General features: G+C 53.7%; 12 protein-coding genes across 12 annotated transcripts; 6 read left to right on the forward strand and 6 right to left on the reverse strand.

The window, feature by feature from the left end:
* The first annotated feature begins 29 nt into the window (after window positions 1–29).
* Window positions 30–1,612, forward strand: BAUCODRAFT_31026 (uncharacterized protein). Its single transcript, XM_007675313.1, has 6 exons — window positions 30–101; window positions 159–223; window positions 284–1,012; window positions 1,066–1,113; window positions 1,166–1,315; window positions 1,377–1,612. The coding sequence occupies exons 1-6, from the start codon at window positions 36–38 to the stop codon at window positions 1,558–1,560; spliced, it is 1,242 nt and encodes a 413-aa protein (XP_007673503.1). The 5' UTR covers window positions 30–35; the 3' UTR covers window positions 1,561–1,612.
* A 177-nt stretch (window positions 1,613–1,789) lies between these two features.
* On the reverse strand, window positions 1,790–6,985 carry BAUCODRAFT_65546 (uncharacterized protein; the record flags this gene model as incomplete). Its single annotated transcript, XM_007675559.1, has 5 exons — window positions 1,790–1,935; window positions 1,990–2,267; window positions 2,358–3,595; window positions 3,773–4,786; window positions 4,871–6,985. 5 exons carry the CDS (start codon window positions 6,983–6,985, stop codon window positions 1,790–1,792), a joined length of 4,791 nt encoding a protein of 1,596 aa, XP_007673749.1.
* A 511-nt stretch (window positions 6,986–7,496) lies between these two features.
* On the forward strand, window positions 7,497–8,766 carry BAUCODRAFT_31029 (uncharacterized protein). Its single transcript, XM_007675314.1, has one exon. The coding sequence runs from the start codon at window positions 7,783–7,785 to the stop codon at window positions 8,704–8,706; it is 924 nt and encodes a 307-aa protein (XP_007673504.1). The 5' UTR covers window positions 7,497–7,782; the 3' UTR covers window positions 8,707–8,766.
* Window positions 8,767–9,275: 509 nt separating this feature from the next.
* BAUCODRAFT_66011 (uncharacterized protein) lies at window positions 9,276–10,788 on the forward strand (the record flags this gene model as incomplete). Its single annotated transcript, XM_007675595.1, has 4 exons — window positions 9,276–9,634; window positions 9,684–10,038; window positions 10,125–10,469; window positions 10,519–10,788. The coding sequence occupies 4 exons, from the start codon at window positions 9,276–9,278 to the stop codon at window positions 10,786–10,788; spliced, it is 1,329 nt and encodes a 442-aa protein (XP_007673785.1).
* Window positions 10,789–12,958: 2,170 nt separating this feature from the next.
* BAUCODRAFT_145786 (uncharacterized protein) lies at window positions 12,959–15,023 on the reverse strand (the record flags this gene model as incomplete). The annotated part of the gene is made up of 6 exons (XM_007675722.1): window positions 12,959–13,709; window positions 13,767–14,179; window positions 14,229–14,278; window positions 14,337–14,396; window positions 14,454–14,754; window positions 14,817–15,023. The coding sequence occupies 6 exons, from the start codon at window positions 15,021–15,023 to the stop codon at window positions 12,959–12,961; spliced, it is 1,782 nt and encodes a 593-aa protein (XP_007673912.1).
* Window positions 15,024–15,882: 859 nt separating this feature from the next.
* BAUCODRAFT_120059 (uncharacterized protein) lies at window positions 15,883–17,073 on the forward strand (the record flags this gene model as incomplete). Its single annotated transcript, XM_007675723.1, has 1 exon — window positions 15,883–17,073. One exon carries the CDS (start codon window positions 15,883–15,885, stop codon window positions 17,071–17,073), a length of 1,191 nt encoding a protein of 396 aa, XP_007673913.1.
* Window positions 17,074–18,010: 937 nt separating this feature from the next.
* BAUCODRAFT_145788 (uncharacterized protein) lies at window positions 18,011–20,224 on the reverse strand (the record flags this gene model as incomplete). Its single annotated transcript, XM_007675724.1, has 2 exons — window positions 18,011–19,182; window positions 19,243–20,224. The coding sequence occupies 2 exons, from the start codon at window positions 20,222–20,224 to the stop codon at window positions 18,011–18,013; spliced, it is 2,154 nt and encodes a 717-aa protein (XP_007673914.1).
* A 240-nt stretch (window positions 20,225–20,464) lies between these two features.
* On the forward strand, window positions 20,465–20,915 carry BAUCODRAFT_379761 (uncharacterized protein). The gene has a single exon (XM_007675725.1). It carries the CDS (start codon window positions 20,603–20,605, stop codon window positions 20,861–20,863), a length of 261 nt encoding a protein of 86 aa, XP_007673915.1. The 5' UTR covers window positions 20,465–20,602; the 3' UTR covers window positions 20,864–20,915.
* Window positions 20,916–21,496: 581 nt separating this feature from the next.
* BAUCODRAFT_154494 (uncharacterized protein) lies at window positions 21,497–23,124 on the reverse strand (the record flags this gene model as incomplete). Its single annotated transcript, XM_007675726.1, has 4 exons — window positions 21,497–21,834; window positions 21,893–22,104; window positions 22,157–22,668; window positions 22,726–23,124. 4 exons carry the CDS (start codon window positions 23,122–23,124, stop codon window positions 21,497–21,499), a joined length of 1,461 nt encoding a protein of 486 aa, XP_007673916.1.
* Window positions 23,125–23,553: 429 nt separating this feature from the next.
* BAUCODRAFT_572883 (uncharacterized protein) lies at window positions 23,554–23,862 on the forward strand (the record flags this gene model as incomplete). Its single annotated transcript, XM_007675727.1, has 1 exon — window positions 23,554–23,862. One exon carries the CDS (start codon window positions 23,554–23,556, stop codon window positions 23,860–23,862), a length of 309 nt encoding a protein of 102 aa, XP_007673917.1.
* A 246-nt stretch (window positions 23,863–24,108) lies between these two features.
* On the reverse strand, window positions 24,109–25,348 carry BAUCODRAFT_154495 (uncharacterized protein; the record flags this gene model as incomplete). Its single annotated transcript, XM_007675728.1, has 4 exons — window positions 24,109–24,360; window positions 24,420–25,091; window positions 25,146–25,279; window positions 25,339–25,348. The coding sequence occupies 4 exons, from the start codon at window positions 25,346–25,348 to the stop codon at window positions 24,298–24,300; spliced, it is 879 nt and encodes a 292-aa protein (XP_007673918.1). The 3' UTR covers window positions 24,109–24,297.
* Window positions 25,349–25,626: 278 nt separating this feature from the next.
* Window positions 25,627–26,888, reverse strand: BAUCODRAFT_572886 (uncharacterized protein). The gene has a single exon (XM_007675729.1). It carries the CDS (start codon window positions 26,870–26,872, stop codon window positions 25,694–25,696), a length of 1,179 nt encoding a protein of 392 aa, XP_007673919.1. The 5' UTR covers window positions 26,873–26,888; the 3' UTR covers window positions 25,627–25,693.
* Between the last annotated feature and the right edge of the window lie 18 nt (window positions 26,889–26,906).

Genomic DNA, 26,906 nt, shown 5'->3' on the forward strand with positions numbered 1-26,906 from the left:
CTACTGGTGCGACGCTCATTATGCTTTTCTCCATCATGCTTAGCTCGCTGGGCCCAGGAGTCTATGTCAAGGCGGCACGACAACCCTACGATGTCCATAAGGTTGGTTGGTCGTGCGCTTGGGCAGCTCAATGTCCATATCCTTAACAATACGCCCAGATCATCGATGCTTTTCGTACACATCACGATGACCTGCGCATACTCTGCGCCCACCGAGGCCTGCGGTACACTTCAATATAGTCGGAGCTTGCATGGAAGGTAATCACTAATTGCATCGATATCAGATGGAATGGCACTGCCGAGAATTCCAGAGACTCCTACTTCAGGGCTAGCGAGGCCGGCATCGAATGCATAGAGACGGACATTCGTCTAACCCCAGATGGCGGGCTACCTATGCTGCACGATTTCCACGCTGGCCGGGTCACAGATATCGGCGAAGTTACTGGCCAGCCGGCATACAACCCATTTACCGGGCAAGGCTACAATCCACCAGTGGGGTCCTTCAACTTCTCCGGACCAGGTGGACTTGAGAACCTCCGTCTCCGTGACGAACAGGGCGGTGTCCGGAACGAGTACGTACCAAGCTTGCAGCAGATGATCAACTCCATCTTCGACTCAGGCATGAACGTGGTCCTGCAGTTGGACTTCAAGGACAAGGCTGCGATCGAGCCGACTTATTGGGCACTGAAACACTTGACAAACAGAGCCGGTGTGCCTGCCAACGAATGGTGCATCTACAAGCTGCAGGCTGTATTCTATCCGACTCCTGAAGAGTTTGAAGCCCTGCCTTGGGTCCAGGACGCCTTCAGAAGCGGCATCCGATTAGCGCATATTCCGGTCTACGAGGCGAAATACTACACGATGTTTGATACGTTAGATTCGGCGAAGCGGTACAGCCAGACAAACTATACCATTAGCATCGAGGTCGAGCTCAAGAATACAGGCGGGCCATTACAGGAAGTGCTGGACTATGCTCAGAGCAGCGAAAGTCCAATTGGTACTACTGGCGTATTGTACGAGATCATAGACGCACCGTTGTGAGAGAAACTGCTAAATCATGCTGCAGCTACGCACCCGGCGACTTCACCTGGCCGAACTTAGATCCCGTGTCATTGCACGTTCCCCCGGCACGCTTCTTTGTATGATCATACTAACCGCCAACTCAGCTTCGACACTGCCAATTACTCCCTCCCAGAAGACCTGCACCCGGGCAATACTGTCTACACATATAAGGAGAACAAGGCGCCTATGACACTCGATGCGCAGGCGGGCGCCGGTTCGTCAGACGGTCACGATTATCGAAGCGACTTCAATTGGTCAGTTATCGCAACGTTGAACTGTTTCCGGACTTGCTGACGCTGGTATCTCATGATGCAGGCTTATCGAGACCGGCTTTGACTGGATCATTTGTGACACGCCTGATCTATGGCACGCTCGACTCGAGCAGGAAGGTAAGAGGAATATCAGACACATGATCGCAGATGGCCAAGTGCCAAAAATGGGTCGGAAGATGGGCTGGTATAAACGCTGGGCAGCCGATCTGTTTCCCGCGATGGCGTGAAAGGTCGACGTGTGCCAAATTGTAGAGAACCGTATTATCCGAGTATCACCAGTGTATCTATTGGTCCTAACAGCTCGTTTCCGTGTCAGTGGAGAGCCAAGGATTACGCTTGTCGTATGTAGCAAGTCCGAACACGCAGTTCTCGCAAACTAAAGAAGAAATTCTGACGTCGAGGCAGTGGCAAACGCCCAGCGTACTAGAGCACACCTTAAGACACAACGAAATTCCATCACTCGCCTCTCCTTGGACGCGCGGAGTCCTTCATCGGCTCCGCCCTGGGATGACTGTGACCGTGGGAATGCGACTGACTCCCGACTCTGGAGGACATGCTGGAGTGTCTTCCACTCCGTGACAATGATCCGACATCGTGCTTGCCTGTGGAGCCGTTAGCGCTGACAGTGGACTCACTATAACAAACACCAGACTTACCATCACAACACGCTCGCACGTTCTCGAGCCTGTCCGCCTCCCGCTCTTGCCTCTCAATGACATTGCGTAGGTCTTCGGCGCTGCCCTCGATGACACTGGCATCGTAGATATCGCTGGGATCTCCAGCACCGCGGCCCCGTACACTGAAACTAGATCGCGCACGGTTGGTGGAGAAGCTCCCCCGCAGACTGCTCGATGGTCTGAACCTGCTCGTTAGGGAGTTCAACCGCCCACCACCAATGCTGGTAGAGTCGCGCATAGTGCTTGTTCGTGAGGCACTTGGATCAGCTGGCGGGTCAGCAGCAACGACAGGTGTAGGCGTAAGTGTAGGTGTTGGTGCGTCCCTGTTTGCGAGCGCAGCTCGAGACTGTCTTTGCGCGAGACTGCCACCAGCCTCACGCCGCTGAGGACTACTCGTGCGGGTCGTTCGGCTGTTGTAGCTGCTCAAGCTTGCTCGGTCATGGCTACGGTCTCGGCCAGTTAGGCGGCTGATGCTTCGACGAATGCTGAAGCCAGGATTGAACTCGTTGATGTCGTCTTGATTGAATGTATCTTCGGCTTCTTGCTTTTCTTGCTCTGTCCGCAGTAGCAGGTACGAAAGCGCGTTGAACCATGTCTCGTGTCTTTGCCCGGTTGGGGCTGTAAAGACGATTTCACGCCCAGGCGTAACAACAACAATGGATTTCCGATGCAGGCCTGGAGGGTAGCTGTTATCATCCGTGATGACCCGCACGGCTGTGATGGCCATGCTCTTCGCTTTCAACATATTTCTGCCCGCAGTGCTTGGATCCTGCTCGCTCCAGTATAGCGTCCGCGTGTAAGGATGCACCCAGAAGAAACGCCGATGTCTGGTGTTGGACTTCTCGCTCCGTCCAGCCTTACGCGTGTATTTCCACAAATACTCTCCAATCATCGTCTGTGTGATGGCTTGTATCATTCGAGGATCTGTGGCAGGTGTGACATCGCTGGGATAGATCAGGTCGCCTCGCGTGATGTTGAAGCGCTCGTCGAGCTCTGAAGCGAAAGACGATACAGACGTGCGGCGAGAAGCACGAGACGGGCTGTGTACCCTTGCTTTGCTGTCCCGCGGTCTAACAGCCCTTGGCGTTGTCCCATCGCGTGACAGTGATCGATCTTGACTGCGATCAACAGGCGTTTTCGCACGGTTCTGCCTATACGCTGAGGCCGGCATGAGCGGCGGACCCATAGTACCTGCCGCAGCCGGTCCGCCCGCAGATGGAACCTTTTGAGCGGCGGTGATCTTTTGCGTGAAATCTTCAGGCAATGGGGGCGGGGCGGCCCCAACAGCACCCTTGCCGCGCAGAGCCGTTGCACTTGCTGGCCGACGTGGCGCGCGACTAGGCGACGCACCGTCGCCAGGTGCCATGCCGTCCATTGACCTCCTCTGTGGCGACGCCGCCAACTTACTAGGCGAGTATCCCGGATCAGTAACCGCCGAGACCATCGATGACGTGCGGCTCTTGTTGTACAGCATGTCGTCAATTTCTGCGCCGGATACCGTCGTCTGCGAGCCCTCGTCACTGACGGCTTTCCGAATCTGCAAAGGTTTCGGAATCGGCATGGGTGAAGGCATCGGCAGCGCTTCCTCGGGCGATATCGCAGGCTTCGCGTCTTCTTCGCTGTTCGAGAAGCTGTTGAGCGGCACGCTTGTGTCAGGCTCCGTTTCATCTTCATCCCCAAAGACCAGCATAGGTATGCCGTCAGCCGCGGTACGAACGCCACCGAAGACCTTGGGTTCCGCAAGTGTCATGGCGCTCTCGACATCTGTCCTCTTAGCAGGCATTGACCGGGACCGGGTACGTGTCAGCGGTGGTGGCATGTTGCCAAAGAAGAAACTTGCGCCCGGCCGAGCGGCGTCCGTGCCTGGGATGGCATGGCTGGTGGTGTATTCCGGAGCTTCCGCGGGCTGCTCGCCGTCATCCAAAAGGCTGTCAAGCCTGCGAGAGCTGCGTCTCGGCAAGTTCGGCGTCAATGGCGTCAACGGCATTGACGGCGACAATAGCATGGGCGAAGCTTCCGGCAACAAGGTGGGTTCGAGTGTTTGCGCATCTATCGCTGAAAAGCTGAAGTCTTGGAGCGACCTCCCAGCATTGACCGCGAATGGTGCAGCTGCAGTGAGCGGCACAGCTGGATTCGAAGCGGTAGCTGTGATCTGTTGTAGCGTACTGGCCTGGTGCTCCGGCACGCTCATTGATGGATGCGGCAAGCTCGGGACAGTGTCTTGCGAGACTATGCTTGATGTTTCGAAGGGGGCCACAACCTTACTCTCCGGTGCCGCATTTGCCTCTTTAGCTTCCATGAGCGGCCCACTTACAGCGCCCGCCAAAGATTTCGGCTCCTTTACCATCTCAACGCCTGCTTCTTGCACGTCGTCCAGTGGATGAGGTTGCTTAACGTCGACGCTGTCATCGGCCGCAGTTGCCGCAGTAGGGAGGACGGCTGGAAGTTCCTGAGTAGGACCGGCACCGCCTTCCGTCGTATCGTGCGCGATCGAGGTCGGTACAACATTCTGGAGCGGAGCATCTTCAACACTTGGCTCATCCTTGACTTCCCTACTCTGTCCTATGCGTCCAATGCCAAACCCAGCAAGAGCTCCACCAACAAGCTCGCCAGCGCGGTCAGTCAAAGTCTGCTTCTGTACGATAGTTTCCTTCTCCGGCTCCCACGGATCCGTCATGACACCTGCATCTACCATGTTGGCCTTCCGGGTGGCAAACTCATGGGCGAGCATAGCGGCATTCGCCTGGGACGCCATTTGCGCTTGTTCGCCTTCAGGCTTGTTATGCTCGGGGCTAGTGACAGGACTGCCTATCTCGGGCTCATCCACTGCTTCACCATCCGCCTTCCCCTTAGTTGCGACTGTCCCATCTTCTGCGTCTAGCTCAGCAGGTGTTTCTGGCTCAAGGCTCATTTGCCGTTCGGTTTCTGGTGACGCAGTAGAGATTATGGACAGTCTGCTTGGCGTTCCTGCAAGGCTGCCATCGTCTAGCGCATTGAGCTCATCACCTAGGCTCGGACCAGCAGGCTGCGGCGTCCCGACGCTTGAAGACGGGCTATGTAGGCTCGGACTGTCCGCTAAGACGTCATTGAGCCGACTCGAAGGACGGTTCCCACGGCTCATTCGAAGACGGTACTTCGGCTGTTGACTCTGCACCGGCGTCGACACATTCTCGGCTTCGTCATCGGAGGCTGATGCGGTAGACTGCAACGAGCGGCGCCTGCCCACTTTTGCACCCACGAGTGGAGTGACGCCGCTTCCGCGCACGGTGCCTGAGCGACCAAGAAGGCCACCTTCAGTCTCTGTAAGGTCGCTGTCGTCGGCACCTAGATCCTCGTTTCCGGTCTCAAAGGTTTCGGTCTCGGTAGTTGTGTCACGCTCGTTTGCGGTTTCGAAGGCATCGGTGGCATCCGTCTCGGCACCGCCAATTGCAACATGCTCGAACGTAGCGATGCCACCAACACCAGCCACTACACCTGCAGCAGCCATGGGGAAGCGTGACTTGCTCGGCGTACTTTGGCCTTCATGATCTTCCCAGTCCGGCTCATCCTCCATAACTTCGGTCGTACTGCTTCTGTTCGCGCCGAGTCGATCAGGCCTGGCAGGCCTCTTGAACTTGCTGCTGTCCGTGTCACGGCTGCGCTTTTTCGCCATGTTAGCAGCCGTTACGCCAGTCTCACCACGGCGCGCTTCAAGCTCGTCCCGGGCATCCTGCAGCATGCGCTTGAGCTCGACCTTCTCGGTCTTCTCGCGGTGGATGTTGTTCTTAAGGTTCTGAATCATGCGGTGTGCATGGTTGAGACTGGATTTCAGAGTCTCCGACTCCAGCATACCGTGCCGTGGCGTGCCTTTGACCGGAGAAGGCGGCTCGGAGTGCTCAGGAGTAAGGTCATCCCCGTAGTCTTCTTCCATCGGCGTGGCAAGGTCATGGTCAGCAACCTCACTAGGTTGGCTCCAGTGTGAAGACAGTGCTCTTGCCAGCTCTGTATTCTGAGCAGTCAGATCGTCGATCTTCTTCTGCAAGGTCTGCCGTTCTGTCTGATGCGTGGCGACATCCCTGCGAAGACTGTGCATGTCGACCTCCTGCTGCCTTTTGTTCGCCGCGTGGTCTTCGTTCAGCTTATCATGGATGACTCGCAGGTCGTCCAGCTCACGTTGCGCCGCAGTCTTCTCGGACTCTACGCTTCTGAGCGATTGGTGGACACGGTCATGTTTGTCTGTCGTTTCACGCAAGCTTCCTTCCAGCTCTTGAATTTTCATCTCTAGGTTCCAACTATCGTCCTTGTATCGCTGCTCATGCTCACCCATCTGCTTGATGCGCCCTACCAAACCAGTCGCCTCTGCCTCTAGGCGCGCTTTCGCAGACGCGGTCTCCCTCAACGTCTCATCCCTCTCAGCTAATGCCGCCTGCAGCTGCCTGACTTGAGCAAGCAACGAGGTACTAATCTCGGTGGCGAACTCAATGTCGTGCACACGACTGCTCGGTTGATTGCGCTGCTTCCGCGACGGAGCAGAGACCTTGGTCGGCGACTCACGAGCCTGGCCGCTCAGCACAGTCGGCGTGGCACCGTTCTCACTGGCTTGTGCGGCTTTGGGTCGTGTCAGGAAGGCGCGCGCAGACTCCTTCCCAATCTCATTGTATTCGCGTTCCAGCTCCGTGAGCTTCTTACGCAGATCGGTTGGAAGCTCGTCATCCTGCTGGACCTGCTTGACTTCCTCCAAGCGCGCAGAGAGGTCCTTGCGCTGTTGCAGTAACGTACTGCCCAACTTCGAAGCGTCCTGTAATCGGCGATCCGTATCCCTCAGATGCGCTTCCAGAGCGCGTCGGGCGTGAGAAGGCGACTTGGATGAGTACATAGAAAAATGGTCGGTGTCGAAGGAACCGTATCTGAGTGCGCCTGTGCCAGGTCCAACGAAGGGATCGCCATGTCCATTTGCCGGTATGGCGCCCGGGGTTAGATTAGCTGAAGTCGCCATAGGGAAGTCCTTGGCCGAGCTTCAGGATTCGAGAAGGTAAGTCAGGAGATGCTGAAGCGGTGTCTGCGCTGCCTTTGCATGAGGAGCGGTTGAGTCGAAGAAGGTGTAGTAGGCATGCAGGGTGACACCGCACGTTGTACAGCACTTTTGATGCTCGTGCCGACAACAGCCCTCCTTTTGTTTACGAAACACAGGCTTTGGTGGGGCCGCTTTCAAATCCCCACAGTATCGTTCATGCGCGTCCAGTCTTCCTGCATGCGCGCCTACCGGACCGAGAAGAGAAGAACTAAGATGAAGAGAAGTTTTTTCAATGCTGGGGGTGGTTATAGGGAGGGAATGGGTTGTCACGCAACAACGAGCAACGTGTGTGGTCTCATGATGTTGATTAGCGGCCAAGCACAGATCAACACAACAACGTGACTCGCCAATGAGCTTCGAGAGAAGGTCTCATTGCGACATGAGCGTTGCGTGTCACAGTATGAGCCAATCAAGTATCTTTTACGTTGCGTGGTCCAGTTGGCAGAGTAGTGCGCTCCATAAGCAGTTTCAGCAATACAACAAGGATTTTGCATAACGATGAAAGACATCACCGACCGACTTGCCAGTGACATCCACGTTCGAAATGGACCGAACATGCAGTGAACATGACATGGAAGCCACATTTGTCAGCCACAAGAGGCTTGCGCAATAGTGGCGCTAACTTCGAAAGCGGCATGGAAGGTCTCGAACTGCAACCAGGACATACAAAGTAGCACTTCTTTACGTTCTTAGTGAGTCGGTACTATTGTCTTCACAACATGGCAGAAGTAGCCGTGCCAGCTTTTAAGAAACGAACGAACAAGACTTCGAATATCCGCAAGCGACCAGCAACGCCGCCGCCAGAAGACTCAGGCTCAGATTCTGAGCTTACAGATGACGAGCAAGGCACACGTGTGAAGCGTCGAAAGAAGACCGGAGTCGCCGTCGCAACAGATGCTCGGAGAGGTCCGTTAGATCTTAGCAAAAGTACGGCTTTCGAGGCAGATCGCGCAAAGGTAATTACGGCGAGCGAAGATGCCACGAAGACTTCCAATTGGTACACAGGGGCAGACAGTGCAGAGCGCGCGAGAGGAGTCGCTAGACTGAGGCAAGAAGATACAACACAAGAAGATACGGATGGAACGTACAAAGGCGCAGCGGGGTACTCAAATTTCATCCAGAAGAATGCCGATGCGCCTGGCAGACAGGTTGGACCTGTAAAGGCGCCTGCAAACGTTCGAACCATCACCGTCACGGACTTTGCGCCGGACGTCTGCAAAGACTATAAACAAACAGGCTTCTGTGGGTTTGGCGACAGCTGCAAGTTCCTGCACGCACGCGAGGACTACAAGCAAGGATGGCAACTGGACAAGGAGTGGGAGAAGGTAGGCAAGGACAGGAAGCCTGGCTCCGCGAAGAAGGGCGACGATGCTGCAGATGACGAGGAGAAGATGTTGGAGAGTATCCCGTTCAAGTGTATCATCTGCAAGGACGACTACCAGCGGCCGGTTGTGACGCGGTGTGGGCATTACTTCTGCGAGAAGTGTGCGATGACGCGGTATATGAAGGAGAAGAAGAAGACGTGCGCGAATTGCGGAGCAGATACTGGAGGCACGTTTAATGTTGCGCGGAAACTGAATGATTTGTTAGGGAAGAAGCGGAAAGGGGAGGAGGCGAAGGAGGAGGAGCAGGAAGGTAGCTGAGCAGTCTACATGATCAGATTGCCAAAGTATTCAAGCCAGTGCTTTGCAGCTGCTTCCATCACATAAGTGGTCCCCGTCCTGCAAGTGTATAGGTGATGTTTTGCATACGGCTTCGGAACGAGTGCGGTTGAATCCGACGGCTTCGATTCGGAATTCGGTCCGTGTCGAGGTTGCGCACGGATGTCTGTAACACCCTGGATGTGGGCACGTTCTGAATGCATGCAATACATCTGAAGCTTTCACAACCCGTTCGACAGCACGCCATATGGACCGTTTAGGAATGTTTGGCAATAGCCATCCTTTGCCTATGTCCACGGACATCTTGCATCTTCGGCTTGCAGGGGCTCAGTCGCGCTACTTAGCTGCGCAACACGACCCGGCCGTTGCAGGTGCTGGGCGTGATGCGGGCCCGAAATCTTAACATGCACGCCTCTCCACACCACATCAATGCGGGCCGAGATGTTATATGTCTCGGGAACGCGAAATCATCAGCAACATATGAGATACTCTTGCATCGCCAGATCAACGACAGATCCATCGCTCTGACCCACGAAATATTGGTCATCAATATGCGTCAACATCTCAAGTCAAAGCAGCCCACAGCGGCTCTGAATGGATCATCTGTGGACGTTGCAAGCATCGTCAGAGCAGTTATAGAAAACGTTCAGTCACATGGAGATTCAGCAGTGCTACAATATTCCGAGCAATTTGACTCATGGACACGCCCATCCTTCCGTCTGTCTCAAGAAGAAATTGACAAGGCCATCGCAGCATGTCCTGAACAAACCGTGAAGGACATCAAACAAGTGCAAAGCAACGTTCGACAGTTCGCAGAGGCACAAGCAGCATCACTCAAGGACTTTGAACTGGAAACTTCGCCTGGCGTTTTCTTGGGTCAAAAGAGCAACCCTATCGAGAAAGTCGGTTGGTGCGTTAGCTGATGGTCGACAACTGTAATGCAAAGCTGACGTAATTAGCTACATACCCGGCGGTCGTTATCCGTTGCTCGCAAGCGCCCATATGACCATTCTCACGGCCAAAGTGGCTGGAGTTCCGAAGGTCATCGCTTGCACGCCACCAATCGGCGCCAAGATCCCCAACGCTACCGTGGCCGCAATGCATCTGGCTGGAGCAGACGAGATCTACATTCTTGGAGGTGTTCAGGCTGTGGCGGCAATGGGTGTTGGCACAGAGACTATCGACAAGGTTGATTTCCTCGCCGGCCCCGGCAATGCATACGTAGCGGAAGCCAAAAGGCAGCTCTTCGGAGAGATTGGAATCGACCTCTTTGCGGGCCCGACGGAAGTACTGGTGGTGGCAGATGAGCACGCCGTGAGTCAATCGTTAATGAGACCACCAGTTTCGGTGTCCGAGACGCGGAACAGATGTCGAAACTAACACAACATGCGTGAAAACAGGACCCATACATGTGTGCAGTGGATCTGCTGTCTCAGTGCGAGCACGGGCCTGACACGCCTGCACAACTTATTACCAATTCCGAAAGTGTAGGTCGGCGCACCATTGAGTTGGCGGAGAAGCTGCTGGAGGTCTTGCCAACAGCTCCAATCGCCTCGGTGTCATGGCATACCTTCGGCGAAGTCATCTTAACGGATACATTGGATGAAGCCTTTGAAGTTGCGGACGAGTATGCTTCCGAGCACGTGCAAATCCTTACTCAGAATCCACGGCAAGCACTCGAGAAGATGAAGCATTATGGTGCACTCTTCCTCGGAGCAAACACATGTGTCTCATTTGGAGACAAGGTTTGTCTCATATCCTCGCAACAGGAAGCGTTGACTGACAGACCACTAGTGTATTGGCACGAACCACGTACTTCCAACCAAGAAAGCAGCTAGATATACCGGCGGCTTGTGGGTTGGCAAGTTTCTCCGCACGACGACCTACCAAGAAGTGAGAGATGAGCAGGCGAGCGGTCAGCTGGGACGGCTCTGCGGGCGATCTGCAAGAGCAGAGTTGTTCGAGGGACATGCAAGATCCGGTGACCTTCGAGCAGCGAACCATCTCGGTGACCAGTACGAGTGGATCACCTCAACGCGCAGTAGGGAGGCTGTGGCCGCGTAAGTTGAATTGTCACGTAGTCACGTTAGCAGTCACTCGAGAAATGTTTCTATGCTTAGTGGAGTTCACTGCTGGGTGGAGATGCTGGATGTCATATATGCAATGTACTGAGTCAGCTTGTAACGACAAGCATGAATGATAAGACATTTGTTTGGACTTGACTGGAGCCGGCTCTCGGTGATTTCGTCCAATACTCAAGCAAAAATCCTTCCACAAGCGGCATGGCCTAGCGAGCCAAATGCCACCATCGATACTCGTGTATAGACAGATGAGTACCCTATCATGCCTGGGATATCTTACGGATCACAAGTGTACCGCATCCAGGCTGTTGGGCACACCAAGATCGGATAGGTAGACCGTACATGCTTTACGACTTAGTACGACTTCCTCAGCGTCCAGAGTCCAGTGGTGTAGCGCGTGAGCTGCGTGTACCTACACGCCCGAGCTTGTAGAGATCAACAGCTTTGACCGATCTCGTAGGCTTGGTCAGGTTGTCCACTGTTCGCAAGGATCTCCTGACCAAGTGGAGATCGTCGTGAAGACTTTCATTGCAACACCTGGTTACACCTAACGTTCCGATCATTAGACAGCTTCAATTCGAAGCGCAGCACTTCCCGACGCCTGCCTGTCCGCGACGACACGGTCACTTCTCCTTGCGAGCCCAAGACCATATGACGTACCGCACAGCGGAAGAGGAGCCTCTGTGGGCCGGCAAGAAAGCGCCATGTTATGTGCATGGCTCACCGTATGACAACAATGGCCGCCACCACGCGGCGCGTACGAATTCGCACTGCTTGATCTGGAAGACCGAATGGCTGCAGAGTTCGCTTGTTATACGGCCAAGATGCCGGACCCAACAGTGTAGAATAACTTTCGCAGACCAGTACTTGTCAGGGCATTTGCGTTATTACGAGTACCCAGTCCCTGAAGCCCAGACATGTAGGCACTGTATTTGACTCAAAGTCCTTCAATGCACGCCTGATTTCCACAGGATTTCATTCTTTGCTTTCTCGCGGAGTTTGCCCTGTCGGACGTACCGTTGGCTCCCTACCTCTACCCGTATACGGTTATGTCACGCCCGTCTGCCGCCATGATCGTCACTGGATTGACACAACTTTCGGATTCAGCCCCTCTCATTGAGGAACTTATCTTGACTTTGTAGTGGGAAACGAAGCGCATCGTCCGCGTCCATGCCGTCGTCTAAATAGCAACATATGTCACCACATGAGAATGTTTGCGATGACAATCGCTGATACACCAGGCTTTACATCAGCACGTGCCATTGGCGATCACGCAGCCGACTACGAATCAAGATGTAGGGTTCGCGGCTGATGCTCGATGACCACCGTAACTATGCAAGCCCGGATGTTGTTTCTTATCGTTGGAGTCGCATTCATGACAGGTAGCTCGTGGCTGCTCGACAACTACATAAGACAAAACGATACATGCTGGCTGAAAGGCCGCTTCGACTCGGTGCACGCTCCGCTTGCCGATCCTTCGTTTCTGCCCACACTCGCCAACAGCTTCAGCAAGGGTGCCCAACATGCGCCAGCACCGGCATGTTTTAGTACTTTGGCAGAGATGCGAGTGTCTGCCCATCAAGGTCCGTTGCGAGTGCGATATTGTGACTGGGCTAGTTGGCGAGCGTCGAGCTGCTCTGGGGGTCGGTGTCCGAGTAATCCAGAGCCTTGCGAGTGTCCGTTTTGCCTATGTTAAGGGCGCAAAGTAGGTCCTTGTTTGCATGAGAAGAAGCTCGGTATTGATGTTTTATACCAACTCTAAGTACCACTGCGAGTGTAGCAGGAGCTGCTTCGAGACAGGAGAGCAAGCGTATAACGCGGTTTACGTGTTTTCCTGATTTCTCCGTCAAACCCTACGAAATAATCATCGAAGTACGGCAAGCTGAGGACACAGTAAAACGCGTTGTCGGATTTTGCTTCCGGAAACGATATGTAAATCAACAGATTGTATAGAGAAGATGGAGATTATGGGCGTAGCCTGTGGGGAAGTTGATGAATATAGCATCAAATCGACAGGCAAGCAGCTAGCGAATAGATGTACGGAGCTGTCGCTCTGCAATGACATAGTGGTCAAGAAACACAAGCATATCCATTCTTGCTCACGCATGCAAATTTCTTCCGTACACTTCGAGCTGTGCCTAGTCTCCAGAGTCTCACTGATGACTGCCCGGAGATGTCGAATGCGAAAAATGGTGATGACGATGGTGCAATTCTTCCATCGGCGCCTCGACAAGGTAATCCATCTTCCCCTTGAGATTCGGAAGTAAGCACGTAAAAATGCAAGCAACGATGCCGAACGGCGCTGCAATGATGAAGATGACGCGTATTCCATCAGCATATGCCTTTGTCAATGCGGCTGCACCAGCAGCAGTGATGGCAGGACTTACGCCGGGTATCTGAGACAGCCCGGCAAAGTCGTGCGACGTGAGTGCTCCGATGAACGCACCAAGCGAGCTTGGGGGAAGACCGCTACCAAGCGCCGCCGTAGAAACGTATGACGGGATGTACTTGTCGAGGCGGTTGGTCATGACAGCCGAGTATACTGCGGTGAAAATTCCACCAGCCAGCGCACGTGAAGCGACAACGGCTGCTGTGGCAGTGGCGATCAGGTGGTGGGGACTGGAGAGCTGCACGGCTGCAATAATCAGGACTATGGGGGCACCAATGCCAACACCCACGAGCGTTGCCCCTGCAAGGGCGATTCCGAGCTGTCCGGGCTGCACAGCTGCGAGCACCGCAATACCAGCCGTCCAGATTGCGAAGCCGATGACCAGTGGTGAGCGTATCATCTTGGCTTTGCTGCTGAATGCAGCGAATAGCATGGTTGTTACTGTTGCGATGGCAAAACACGGAAGCGAGTATACTCCCACCATCACAGTATTGGTCGTGAAGAGGAAGGTCATCCTACTCCTGATCAGCATGGGCATACTTGAGGCGGTCCAGCGTGTTGAGTTGACTTACAAAATCGGGTAGAAATTGGCGAAGCCGAAGAACATCAACCCTTCCAACCAAAATAGCGCGCAGCAAGTTGTCAGAGCTGCCAGGTGGCGCCCGTTGTCTCGGAAGAGATCGTGATGTAGGATGCCAGTAGCTGTGCCCCATGCCTCATAGGCGCCAAACGTTATCAAGCTTAGGATACCGGAGATCAGACATCCGAGCACTTCAGCGCTCCTCCATCGGAATAAGTTTCCACCAAGGTTGAGTCCGGTGATTAGCAAAGTCATTCCGGCTGTCAGAAGAAAGGACCCAACAAGGTCCAATTTGCCTAGCTTTTGAATCCAAGAGAGGTGGTCATACCGTGTATGCCTTTTGGGTGGGTTGTACCCAACCAGGATTCCGATGGTTGACGCGCCCCAGAGTCCAGCTTGAAGCCACTAAAGAGCGGTTAGGCATTTGGCTGGCGGTAATAATGGGACGACATACATAAGTGTTGCGCCATCCACCACCGCCAATTCCGCTTTGCATGGCACCGCCTTGAACCACTTAGTCATGGACTCGTCCCCAAGAGGTGGAGTGCAAGGGACGACTTACAGATAATGGGCGCGGTGGTGGCGGCAAGACCTGCGCCAACGTTAATCGCACCTTGTGCAACTTAAAGACAAGGGTCAGCTCATTGACGGGAAGAACGGTTGAGGCTTGCTTGCTTACATGGACGCCATCTTCTAGGAACAATCTCGCTAGGTACGGCGTACGCGATCGGCCCTGTCGCAATAGCCATGGCAATCAACAGACTAGCCCCAATGAGCCGGTATATGTCTTGCGATCCTGGTGCGATCGTTGAGCCGATGAAGCCGAGAACACTCAATCCCATCAAGAATTGTTTTCGGATCTGGAAGGTATCCGAGGCTGAGGCAAAGAAAGGACCCAACGAAGCTTGCACCATTGGCGCAATGTTGGGGATCCAGTTCTGCCTTTGCGAGTTCTGCAAATCTCTCCCAATGTAAATGAGCTACAAACCATGTGTTAGCAAGTCGTTTTCATCATATCAAACGATGGAGTCGACTGATATACCACCGTGGGAGGGCCTATAAGGGCGAAGAGCGTTGCGAACTGTTGGAAGAAGATGGCCAGGATAGCAAGCCATGTTTTCCAGTGGAGAGCTGGCTCGTCTTCGACATCAGCGTAAACAAGATTGCCATCGCCGGCTATCTCCCGCAACTCAGCAGAGTCCCCTTTCTCATGATGAGCTTGGACGGCAGAATCGTTGAGATCTGACATGGTCTAGTTGTGCTAGCAATGGAGTCTGGTTGGTATTCCTCGTAGAGTCTTTCCGATGTGGTGACACGCGGAGGGAGACAAAGTTGGGAAGCGCAGTCCGCATATAGATGAGATGCTCAAGGTCAGGAGACTGTTCCTCTGCTGGGCTCGGCCCCCCGGTATTTCCCCCACAGTAACCCCAGATATACTGCGTTCGGCTCCTTCACGCCACACTGCGGGACCTACACAGAGATGCAAGAGCGGAAAGATCGCACGGCAGGTCATCACCATCGTTATCGAGTAGAGCCAATGGTCAAAACGCAAACACTTGGGGGCGTGGCATTCGAGCGGCTGGTCAATGCGAATGTGTCTGCCTAAGTGGACCGGAGGACTGTAGATGCAGCATACCATGATCACATTTGCAGGTACCAAGAAGACATGCCGGATACCGATGTCTGATGGATTCCTCTCTCCCACGACTGACTGCTTACCTGGTTAGCTCGGGCTAGGACATACGAGCCAGAGCGCCCGTACCAGGTGGCCTGTAGGTGTTCAGACTGCACATTTATTGCCTGCATCACCGCGTGCTCGCTTACAGAGAGCTCGGCCTGCACGAGATACCGAGCTCTCCACCACTTCCGACTGAGAAAGCTTCCCCAAGTTTACACTCGGCTACAGGAAACACGAACTGGAGGATAGCGTCTTGCGACCTACATATCCCTTTGAGACGCCGTACCTCACACGACGATCGACACTCACAATTTCTATCTATTGCATTGCGCTCGATGAAAGCGCCTCCGGCCTAGATCCACCGTATTCTCCACCGAAAGCCATGTCGCCTGTCCAACCTATTGTGATACTTGGTGGCGGGCCTGCTGGTATGGCGGCTGCACTTGGCCTAATCAAAGCTGGCCATCAGGTGGTCGTTTATGAACGCTATTCGCACGCGCGGCCCGCTGGGAGCATTCTCAATCTCTGGCCTCCCCCCATCAAAGCGTTAGAAGACATGGGTGTTGATATCAAGGAGATCGGTGCTGGATGCAGTACCTCATTCTGGAGTTCTTCTGGCGTCAAACGATGCGAGGTCAAGATTCCTACAGGTATAGGAGCGGAGTACGGCGGTGGTTTCGTTGGGCTTCTTCGACCTGACCTGTACTCACGCATGCTCGATGCGTTGCCCAAAGATACTATTAAATTCAACCACAACGTGACTGAAATATCCGACAAGGGAGACAATGTCCTTTTGACTTTCGCTGACGGCACCAAGGTAGAGACTCCGGTACTTATCGGCGCGGATGGGATTGAGTCCTTCACCAGGCGCTATCTTTGGGGCCCTCAGGACAAGCGACCGCACAACCTCTTTGTCTATGGAGGCTACACGCTTCATGAGGACTTCAATAATGCGGATAGTGAGGTCAGAATCATTCATAGCCCAACAACACAGTGTGCGGTGACTGCAATAAAGAGCAAGGGGCGGAGAGGAGTCCAGTGGTGGTTTGTGGAAGGCTGGCCAGATGACAAGCCTGTTCCAGAGAGTGGCGAACAAGTTCACCAGCGGGCTGTTAAGCAAGCCGCAGAGTCTTTTCCTACCGTAGCCGACGTTGTCAGAAAAACTCCCGCGACCCAAACACAGATTTGGAAAATCCGGGACCTAAAACCAATCCCGCATTGGTCGAAAGGTCGCATAACATTGGCCGGAGATGCGGCGCATGCGACATCGCCCTATGCCGCGTATGGTGCTGGCATGTCAATTTGTGATGGATACTTCTTGGGCCAGTTACTCCATGGCGTCGAATTGAGCGACAAATCTGCCGTGAGTGAAGCGCTTGTGCAGTACGAGAGATGCCGGATGGCCCATACTTACGAACAGGTGAACTTGGCATACTTCAACGGCCAATTCTTTCACCACACGCCATGGTATCTCCGATTCTTCCGCGATGCACTCCTCAATTGGACGCCTTTCATGCAATGGGTGGTGGGTGACCGCAATGCAAATTCCATTCTCGCCCAGCTGGATGAGATGGGGGACGGAATCCTCAAGCCAGCACCGCATAGAGTGACAGTAGCTTGATCCTGACGCGCGAACAGCTTAGAGGGGTCTTGCCCCTTCCAAATGACGCTTCGCAATCTACCGTTGTTGGGGGCTTTTGTCGATTTTGGTTGTCGTTATTGACGACGATGAGATCAATTGTCGCTATTCTTGCTGTAGACACCGCCAAAATTGCCGCGAAATATCGCTGTTGCACAGATCTTTGTCCATACTGCAATCATAAATCCGTTCACTTGTTGCGACCTATGCTGCACGACGATAGCATGTGTGTTATTGCATCGCCTCACAAATCCAATGACGTACAGGGAAGCCGATTCCGAGAGAACAAAGCCTCGCCAGTGCCTGATCTCTGTCCCTTACAGCGGCAGAGCTCCCATTAGCTATCTCGACTTCTGCTGCGAGGGTGGGCTTGTATCACTATTTAATCGTTGCAAGACCTTACTGTTCATTAACAGTGAGGTTTACTTGCGCAGATGCGGCCTTCAGTCTCCCCCTATGTCATACTCATGCCCACGGGGAGGGAGTAAGTCTATTGTTGGGATTCTGCACACGATTTGGGTGTATGGGTACATTGCAGATCATATCCGAGCTTTGCTGTTGCTATGTACCATGATGCATGTAAGTGGCCTACCTTCGCAGGTCTGTGTCCTGAGTCTGTCACCTTGCAGATCTCGTAAGAAACTTCCAACGGAATCCTGTGGATCGTCCCAGCAGGCAACAGGTTCCGTGTGGATGGTCATTTACGATGCTGTTGACCTTGCCCTTCCAGTCCGCAATGCTTTGGCAGCCCCGCATGCTTTCGTCGTGGCACTACACTTAATTCTGGCGCCAGTACGTGGACAATACAGTGCCTGTGGCGGAAACCCGGCTTACAGGGCTATATGACGCACTTCTGCTAGATACGTACGACAACCAATACTGGCACGGCCGTGAGAACTCCCACATACCCATATTCCTGCTATTCAATTCTGTATGCACCCCGAAGATCGTCAACGCCACTCGCCACGATGTGCTCAGCCGCAACCACTCCGTACTGTGGCATTTCCTCCAATGTACGAGCAATATGATGCAGTGTGGGCAGCTGAGACCAGCTCTTGGCGGAGAAATGAACTTCTGCTGCGGTGGCCTTGCGTACTGTGGCATCTCTCGCATATTTGGTGGGATCGGCGTTGGGCACGAAGACTGGATATTGTGCATCTGCTTTGCCAGGTTCGCCCACAGCAGGTACGTACCGCCAGGCCAGCTGCCCGTTGTCCGATGGCATGGTTGAGCTCGACACCTCTTTAGTCTCGACTGGGTCGGCGCCGTTCGTAGATGGCTCTGCTGTCGACTCGAACTCGTGAAACGCCAGGCTACCGAAATTGCAGCCCTGCCAACTTATTTCAACAGTAGCAGCGTTCCCCATGTGTTGGGGCTCGATCGCAGCATAAAGCTTTGGCATCCCCACATCGTCCCGACCAGTTATTATCGGGTCGGTCTGATTCTCGAAGATCAATGGTATGAACGCGCCAAGTACCTTTTCGCCGTTCTGTTTGATGTACTGTATGCCATGAAGACGAAGCATTACAAAGCTGTAGCCACCGCCTCCAAGCCACGCCAGTCCTTTGAGTGTAGTGCAAGATATCGTCGCTTCACAGAGTGTTGCGGGACTAACGTAGCTAAACCCAGGAGGCAGCAGTCTTTGCAAGTATGTCCGGGAAGTCTTGAAACGGATGGCCAGAGTTGAAGAAGTCTCTGGACATTCGGATCGAACGCGTGCGAGTAACTCACTGTGCAAGGGAAGTCCTAGGGGCTGACGGGGTCCTGGAGCAGGGCCAAAGGCAATTGGCGTACGCCAACGTGTGGTCGGCTCCTTCAGCGCCAGATGCTTCTCCAACGCTGCCTTTGACGAGTGCCACTCGTCGTGGCCTACATTGTACGCCGTGAAACGACTCATATCAAGAGTTTGCCCGTCTTTCAGGTCTGCACCGGATAAGCGCGTGTATGTTTGAATCGTATGGCTCCTCTCGTATCGCTGGCGTTGATACAGCTCAAGACGATCTGGAATATCGCTTGCATCTGTGCCGCGAGGCAATAGCGCCGCAAGACACACGCCGTCTTCAATCGCTTGTGCGCCACCTTGTGCTTGATCTGGAATGTGTCGTGAGCAACTCGAGAACTGACCTCAGACGTTTTAGACGGCAGACTTACGTGGGAGGAAAGGATGTGCGGCGTCACCGAGGATCGCAAGCCGCTGGTATACAAAGGTGGGCATTTTTTCCATGTCCAGCAACGTGAAGATCCGGGGATTTTCTGCCATACCAAGAAGAATTCCCAATCGTTCGCCGAAATCCTCGAACATTTCAAGCATCCTTGACTTGTTGCCCCGTTTTTGCCAATCGTTCTCTTGGCCTCTGAGTGTTTCATCGCTAAGCTCGCTGGGATGGATGGCGGCACAGTTCATTGCCTTCCCTGCAGCGCAGGGGTACATTACCACGCGCCGGTCCTCTCCTGTCCAAATCACCATGTAGCCATCGGAGCGGATGAAGTCGCTGATCCTCTTATCATTCGCAATCTGTTCGGTGGGAATAAGGAAGCGGTACGCGGACTTGCCAGAGCTGAAAGGTTGCTTGTCTCCACCAGGAATGGCTTTCCGCGTCTGTGAGCGCACCCCATCAGCCCCAATGACCAGGTCGCCCGTTATCTGTGTGCCGTCTAGAAGTGTCACGGTTGCGCTAGATGGATCAACTTCCTTCACCCTAGCGCTAACGAGAAGCTCTACAGGTCTTCCAGGTCTTGACGTCGACGTCGCAAGCTCTTTCAGCGCTGTGTGCAGATGAGCTCGGTGGATCAATTCCCAAGAGTGCTGCCACATCTTGTTGATCGGGCGGGTATCAACCTCCCGAGTGATATCACCTGCAACATTATATTCGGTAAAACCGAGAAGCTCGACCGATCCGCACTCTCGTAGATCCATTCCCAATCGCTTCAACAAGCCATGGCAATTCGGTGCCACATGTATGGCAGCGCCCACCTCTTCGGCCAGCTTTGATTGCTCATACAGCACGACATGATGACCTTCGTTGCGAAGAGCAATGGCTGCCGCTAGGCCTCCTATACCAGCGCCAGCAATCAAGACCTTCAACGGACGGGACTGGTCTGCGCCGCAAGTAGTAGTATCATTTGAAACCATGTTGAACGCGCCGACTTCGGATATGCTGAGGTGGGGAATAGCGGAGGACAGCTGAGTGTTGTACTCATTCAACATGCCAGGCCTGCAACTACTTTCATGCATAGCTCATGACAATACTATACCTTGAGGTCGTCCACTCACGGAATCGCTGCGTGTAGACTGAGCGAGGCTAGACGGAGAACCTGTAGACAGGAAGCCGCACGCTCGTCTCGGCCCCGAGCCCGCATGGTCGGTCGTGCTAGACATCCGCGCTGGCTTTCGCCGGCAGCTTCTGCGAGCCGACCAATATTGACCAAATGATGGTCACGCGGCCGAAGCCTCTCTATCGACGCATCCGGGGGTGGTTACGAACACGCCCTCGCCGCCGAAGATGACACCATGCGCAGACAGGATGGAAGCTGGAGTTATTCAAGGCTCGCGATTACCGCCTACGCTTTAGGCAGATCAGAAGCCTTATCGTGGCACAAGTGTGAGCCGCACGGTCGGTGTCGGCTTTACCGACAGCATCTCGAAAGGGTGGCTTTCGCTTGCCGAACATGTTCTACAGCGGTTTGCCCCACGATGGGCGCAGAAGAAAGTCGTGTGGGGCATCCGCAAAGACTGTGCGGAGAAGTCCCCGCGCCCCTCGGAACATCTTAGGTGGAAACACGACACATCATGGGACGGGCAGACCGAGGAGACCACTCTATAGTACCATAACCTGACTAGACAAATGATCTGGTCACCGGATATCGGAACGGTCCACAATACCAAGGAACCTCGTATGCCGGGAGCGGCAACAACGTGGTCTAGTGTATCCGTGCAACCTCCATTGGTACTTGGGTGGATGAGCGATGTGGTGCACATGTAAGAAGGATCCGCAATGATCGGTGCTGTTCTCTCTTCGACGAGTTGTTCCCTTGATGGTATTATGCCACGCCTTATATTGGATCATGTGGACCTAATCCAACGTTCCTTTTACATTTCCTAGGTCGTAGTATGTGTTTAAGATCTACACTGTGGAACACCGTGAGTGCGCAGCCAGCGCTGGGCAGGGTAATAGTGTTCGAAAGAATGTTATAGGCTGAAAATTAATCTTCGTTTACACCAAATTATAGCTTGCCTTACACCGGCTTCGACAGCCTCTCTTGATACCTGTGGCTGTGCGTAAGGGTTGCATTATACTGTTGGGCATGCCTTTGAGTTACCGATCGCATCGCCGGCGATGCAGTTCTCTCCGCTATACTCTGGTGCCGCACACACTAGATATGAAGGTGTACATCTTGCACATTTTCAGGCCCGAAGAAGCCAGCGTGTTGTGTAGTAGGTACCAGTGATTGTCAAAGCTAACGAGCCAACGACAATAGGCAGCAGGTACACCGTGGCTCCAACCACAACACCCACGCCAAAGAAATCCCAGGCGCCTGCCGGAGGCTGTCCCGTTGGTTTGAGAGGGGACAAGCTTGTTGCCAGTACGCGAGGTGGTTTCCCTGCCTTGCAGAGCTTGATCAACGATGATGCTTTACGAGACTTTTCGTTTCCGACGATTTGAGGGCTAGGGTACTCGAACATTTCGCGGGCGTAGCGGACGTCTACTCGTGTTGCATACCTCTTCGGTGCTACAGGTCCAGCTAACAACGATGTCAGTTCTGCAACCAGCACAGTGTGTCTGACTGGAATCTTACTCACCCAGTAGCCCCGCTGGGACATGATTGACGAAGGTTGCGCGACTTTGGATATATTGTGAGAGGTACTTCGCCTCAGATAGTGCTGCGAAGAGGTATATTGCGCTGTAGGTGGAGTTTGAGAAGTTCAGGAGATCGAGAACATCATCTAAGCTCGTAAAGCTGTGCAGGATGATGGTACGCCCAGATCCCTTGGACTTGAGGAGCTTGCTGTCTCTGCTTCATACATCAGTAGGACATTTTGGCCACACGGGCGGGGCAAACTGACCTCGAGGTAACCAACGCTATCTTTGCGATCTCATTGTCGAGGACTATCTGAACATGAGATCCTTCCAGCTCCTGATTGGACGGTGCGTCCTGCTTCATGCCGAGCCGATCTTTTGCCGCTTGGCCAACAACGGCAGCTACGGCATCAACAGTCTCAGTAGCAGCTTGGATGAATTTATCGAGAACGAATTCGTTAACGAGAATGATGTCAGTCGCGTACCGACTCTTTGAAGCGAAGAAAAGCCGAGTTGACATCAGTTCTTTGGCAGCAAGGCTCACGTCAGCCGTCCGATCTACGATTCCCACAACCATCTCGGCGACATCTGATGACAAAGGTTCCAGGCGGGACGCTCCGGCCGCAAACGAACTCTGCCCGGTCTGGTCTACAACAGTACATTCTGCTAGGAACGTCGAATCAGCTCTCGATGTGATGACAGTGAACACCTTGTTATCCAGAGCTTCCTTGACCGCCTTGATCACCCAGTGCCTCGACGCTTGTACTGTGTTCTCGAGCTAGGCATCGTCAGTGCGCAGTCCGCATAATTCCACAAGCGTAATTGGAGCTCGCACCTCGATGACAACGCAAGAGCCTGCTTCTATTGCCGCATGCACGGTGATGAGCACATTATATAGCAAAAGAAAGGGATCGGGGAGGATGTAGACGGCTGGAGTAGCGACCATTCGCGACTGCAAGCTTTTGCCATTGTGGACACTGTATTCCCGATCCAGTTCCCTTTTCAAGCTCAAAGCGTCGTAGTGCGTACGCAGATCGGTAAGAAGACTGGCGTACACACACTGCGCTTCTGATCTGCTGATCTCTCCGTCGGTCTGTATGGCTCGGATTATTTCGTCACCATGAGTGGTGTAGAAGTCGAACAAAGCTCTCAAGTGATTTTGTCTGGTTCGGAGATTCTTCGCGCGTCCCTCGACAACGCTCGTCCATATCGCGTCCAGAGCTTTCGCGGACATTACCAGATTTGCCGGAGTAGCGTCGATGCGATGTTGTTGAAGCTGCAGAAGGCAACCAGTCGATGCGTCTACGAGCGGGACTACAGAAGACGATAATTACTTTCAGAGGCTGTTGATGGCTTTGCCCATCGGGACCTCAACCGATAGGTCGGCGCACGGTCTAAACCCCTTCAACCGCCTTTCGGGCCCATCCACAATCCCAAGCAACCTATCTCCCCCTTCTGTTCCGACGTGATGGTGGACGCAATACCCGGATATAGTGCTCGTACACGGCTAGCGCGTGGGATTCCCCGGACTCGAGGTCGCATGAGCCTTCCATCCGTTGTTTTTACAGTACGACAACATTCCGGAACCATCACTCGATAGTCGTGCGCTCATCGCGTAACAGGTCTCTTCGTCATCAGATTCCGGACAGATACAACTTCCATTATGCCGCAGTCAACGTTGACGACTTTACTGGTCGACCCGGCGTCTACGGTCCCTTCACGTAACAGCCTACAACCTTCACGCCCCAGCAGTCGAGAGACTGATGAGTCCTTTTTAACACCCAACGCCTCGCCCTTGGGTACTGAGCCTGTGAATAACCCACCACATTGGCCCGACCACGAGCACCGCCGCGTGCCACCCTTTCGACGACCCGCTACCAACCCGGATTGGAACGCCATTGCTGGTGACTCGTTCGCCCTCCGAATGTTCTTCACCGTCATGGTCCATGGTTGTCAAATTGAGCAGGTATGATAGCCCTCGAATGCTACATGTGTGGCTGTGAGTCATTGACTTGGTAAAAAGTGGGTATACAGTGCGGCGGATTTGGTAGGATTGCATAGGATTGGTTGGCTAAAATACAGAATTGCAAATGAATGGTAGGATTCTTTGCAGATCGCGATGCGTACGCGGTCATCTCGGATTGCCTACCTTGAAGTGGTGATGAGAGCACGTTGTGAATCTGATTCAAAGGAGGTGTTTGATCAAGGTGAGGTTGATGCCTAAATTTGGACTCGAAACACAGTCAAACGACATTCTTGGTGCAGTACGAGGCATATCAATCATACATGGCACGGAGCTCCGGACAACAGCGTCCCAACTCTAAGCTTGGGCTGCTCCTGCTACTACCCAGAACGGATTGATGACAAGCCTTGCCCAGTTGATAGATCCTCATATGTAGTCGAGCTGCTACCGCTTCCGCCATTCTGTGGGCCATCGTCCCAGAGTATATTGCGATTCGCTCTGACTTCGCTGCACAACAGTCAGCCCAGAACGATTAGCAAAAGTTGGGCGGTAGATTGACTACTCACCAGTTCCCAAACTTCAGCTCCCAGGATGCATGGTTCATCCTCATCCTCTTTCTCGCCGCAAGCTCCTGCCACAAAACAAGCCGATACGTAATGCTCATCCGTACCATGCGCCTCACGGAAATATGGATGCTTCATTAACCTGGACATCGCGCGCCTCAATGGCGGACCTCCTTTGTTCTTGCAGAACCCGTCTTCGAGAGCCTGTCGAAACTCCAGAGCCCCTTGCCGAGGGGGCTGCTCCATAGCGAAAGGATCTTTCCACCCAATTGTGTACTTCCACTCGGTGCGATACAGATTGTGTGTTCCGCCACCGGAGCCAATCAATAGGTAGCCTTCTTTCCGCAGTGGTCGAACGGCTGCGCCAACATCGATATGGAACCACGGATCCCAGTAGGAATTCTGAGAGATTATGACAACTGGTGGAGGGCGTGTGCCGAACATGCCAACGAGCGGAATCTCCGTGTCAATCATCCAATCAAACTTAGGATCCTCCACCGCGTCGATGTTAGCATCTTGAAGCAGACGAATGACTCGCCGACTAGTTTCGATGTCGGTGTTCGTCTTCAGGTCCTTCCATAGAGCAGAATCAGCGGCTACAAGTGGCATGAAGTTAGGGTTCGGGTTGGTGCCGACGCGGACTCGGTTCGGTTCAGTGACATTCCAGTGAGCGCCCTAAAACCACCATATCAACGCTATGAGTCGGTGCCAAGGTGTACAGCCTCCTACCATGATAATGACGCCCTTGACGCCATGATCGAGTGCGTCTTGACCCAGCTTCTTCCAGTAATCCTTAACCCGTGAGGGTTCATGGATGAGAGACGCGGTACCGTGAGATATGAAATGCACCGGAGCCAACAAGTCTAAAAGTTTGCAACTATTAGTCTAGAGCTGCCAGCGTGTCGTGCATGTCGATCCACACCTTTTGCCATCGCGAGCGAAGTAGCGCAGCTTGTTCACTGTCAGTGAAGAGGTAAGTCTGATGGATGCCAACAAGCTTGTGAAAGTGGAATTATATTTGCTATCTCATACATGGACTGGCGGCGTGCCACAACACTAGAAATGCGGATGTGTGGAGACGACGATCTGGGAGGTGGAGGGAGCCGAAAGAGTTCGGACCAGCGCTTTATGAGGATCGTACGGCTTCGGACTGCCGTACCCGATTGCTCAACGCCGTTTGTAGTACGGTGCTCTATCCACTACGCGTCTACCCCATCTGAGCCACTTCGCCCTGCCTAGTATTGTTGGCGCGGGTACTTCGAGGCACCTTACAGCCATTACTGATCAACAACAAAGCCATCGAAATGTGGCCTCATCGAGATTGGTTGCACAAAAGGCGGTCTGATCTCTTGGGCGTTGTCGACTACATTGACCCCAAGGCCAGGGCCGGTAGGGATATCAACAAATCCATCCCTGACATCAGGGACACTATCGACAATGTCATGGCCAAGGTGTTTCATGGATGATGTGAAATTGCCGCTCTCAAAGCCTGTAGCATACTCTTGAATGGCAAAGTTCGGTATGGCGGCGGCGACCTGTAGGCAGGCTGCCAAGCCGATCGGTGAGAGAGGGTTGTGCGGCACTATTTGCGTGTTGTGCGCCTCTGCCATGGCAGCCACCTTCTTCGCGCCTGTGATGCCGCCACATGTGGCAACGTCAACGCGCACGTACTCGAGGGCGTTGCGCGCTAGTAGTGCCTGGAATTCATAGATGGTGAAGAACCGCTCGCCTGTCGCAATGGGCACGGCAATCCTGTCTGCAACGCGTGCCATGGCGTCCGCATTCTCAGGTCGAATCGGATCCTCGACGAACATGGGATTTTCATCCTTGATCATGTTACAGAACGTCACTGCTTCGGCGGGCGTCAAACGGCGATGCAGCTCGATCAGCAGGTCAACCTTGTCGCCGACCACAGCGCGCATGCGGCGTACGTTATCTGCAGCCTCCCTCATCTTCCTGACGTGCGTCTTAAAATAGACCTGATCATGGCCCTCGTCCAGGAAAGGGTTGATATGGCCGAACGCGGTGTATCCGTGATCCATCTTCCGCTTACACTCGGCAAGAATACCCTCAATGTTCTTCTCGTAGATGTGTCCGTACACTCGCGCTTTGGTCCGGCAAGCTCCGCCCAGAAGCTCGTATATGGGAACCCCCAGGACCTTACCCTTGATGTCCCAAAGCGCGATATCAATTCCTGAGATAGCTGCATTGATTGCGAGACCTTGAAAGTAGCTAAAACGGTGCATTACGTTCCAGTGATGCTCAATTGCAAAGGCTTGCTTGCCAATGAGATATTGGGCAAAGCGCTTCACTGCGGTCGCCGCAGCCTCAATCTGACCCCAGACTCCTCCTTCACCCCAGCCGACAACGCCATGGTCGGTCTCCACACGTACAATCAAAAATTGGCCAACGTGAAGCGGTTCGACATTTTTGATGAGATGCTGAGGTCGTGCCATCGTGTCTGACTCTGGCCGATTCGAGCTGGCAATT

Source organism: Baudoinia panamericana, assembly GCF_000338955.1.
Source record: "Baudoinia panamericana UAMH 10762 unplaced genomic scaffold BAUCOscaffold_3, whole genome shotgun sequence".
Taxonomy (NCBI): domain Eukaryota; kingdom Fungi; phylum Ascomycota; class Dothideomycetes; order Mycosphaerellales; family Teratosphaeriaceae; genus Baudoinia; species Baudoinia panamericana.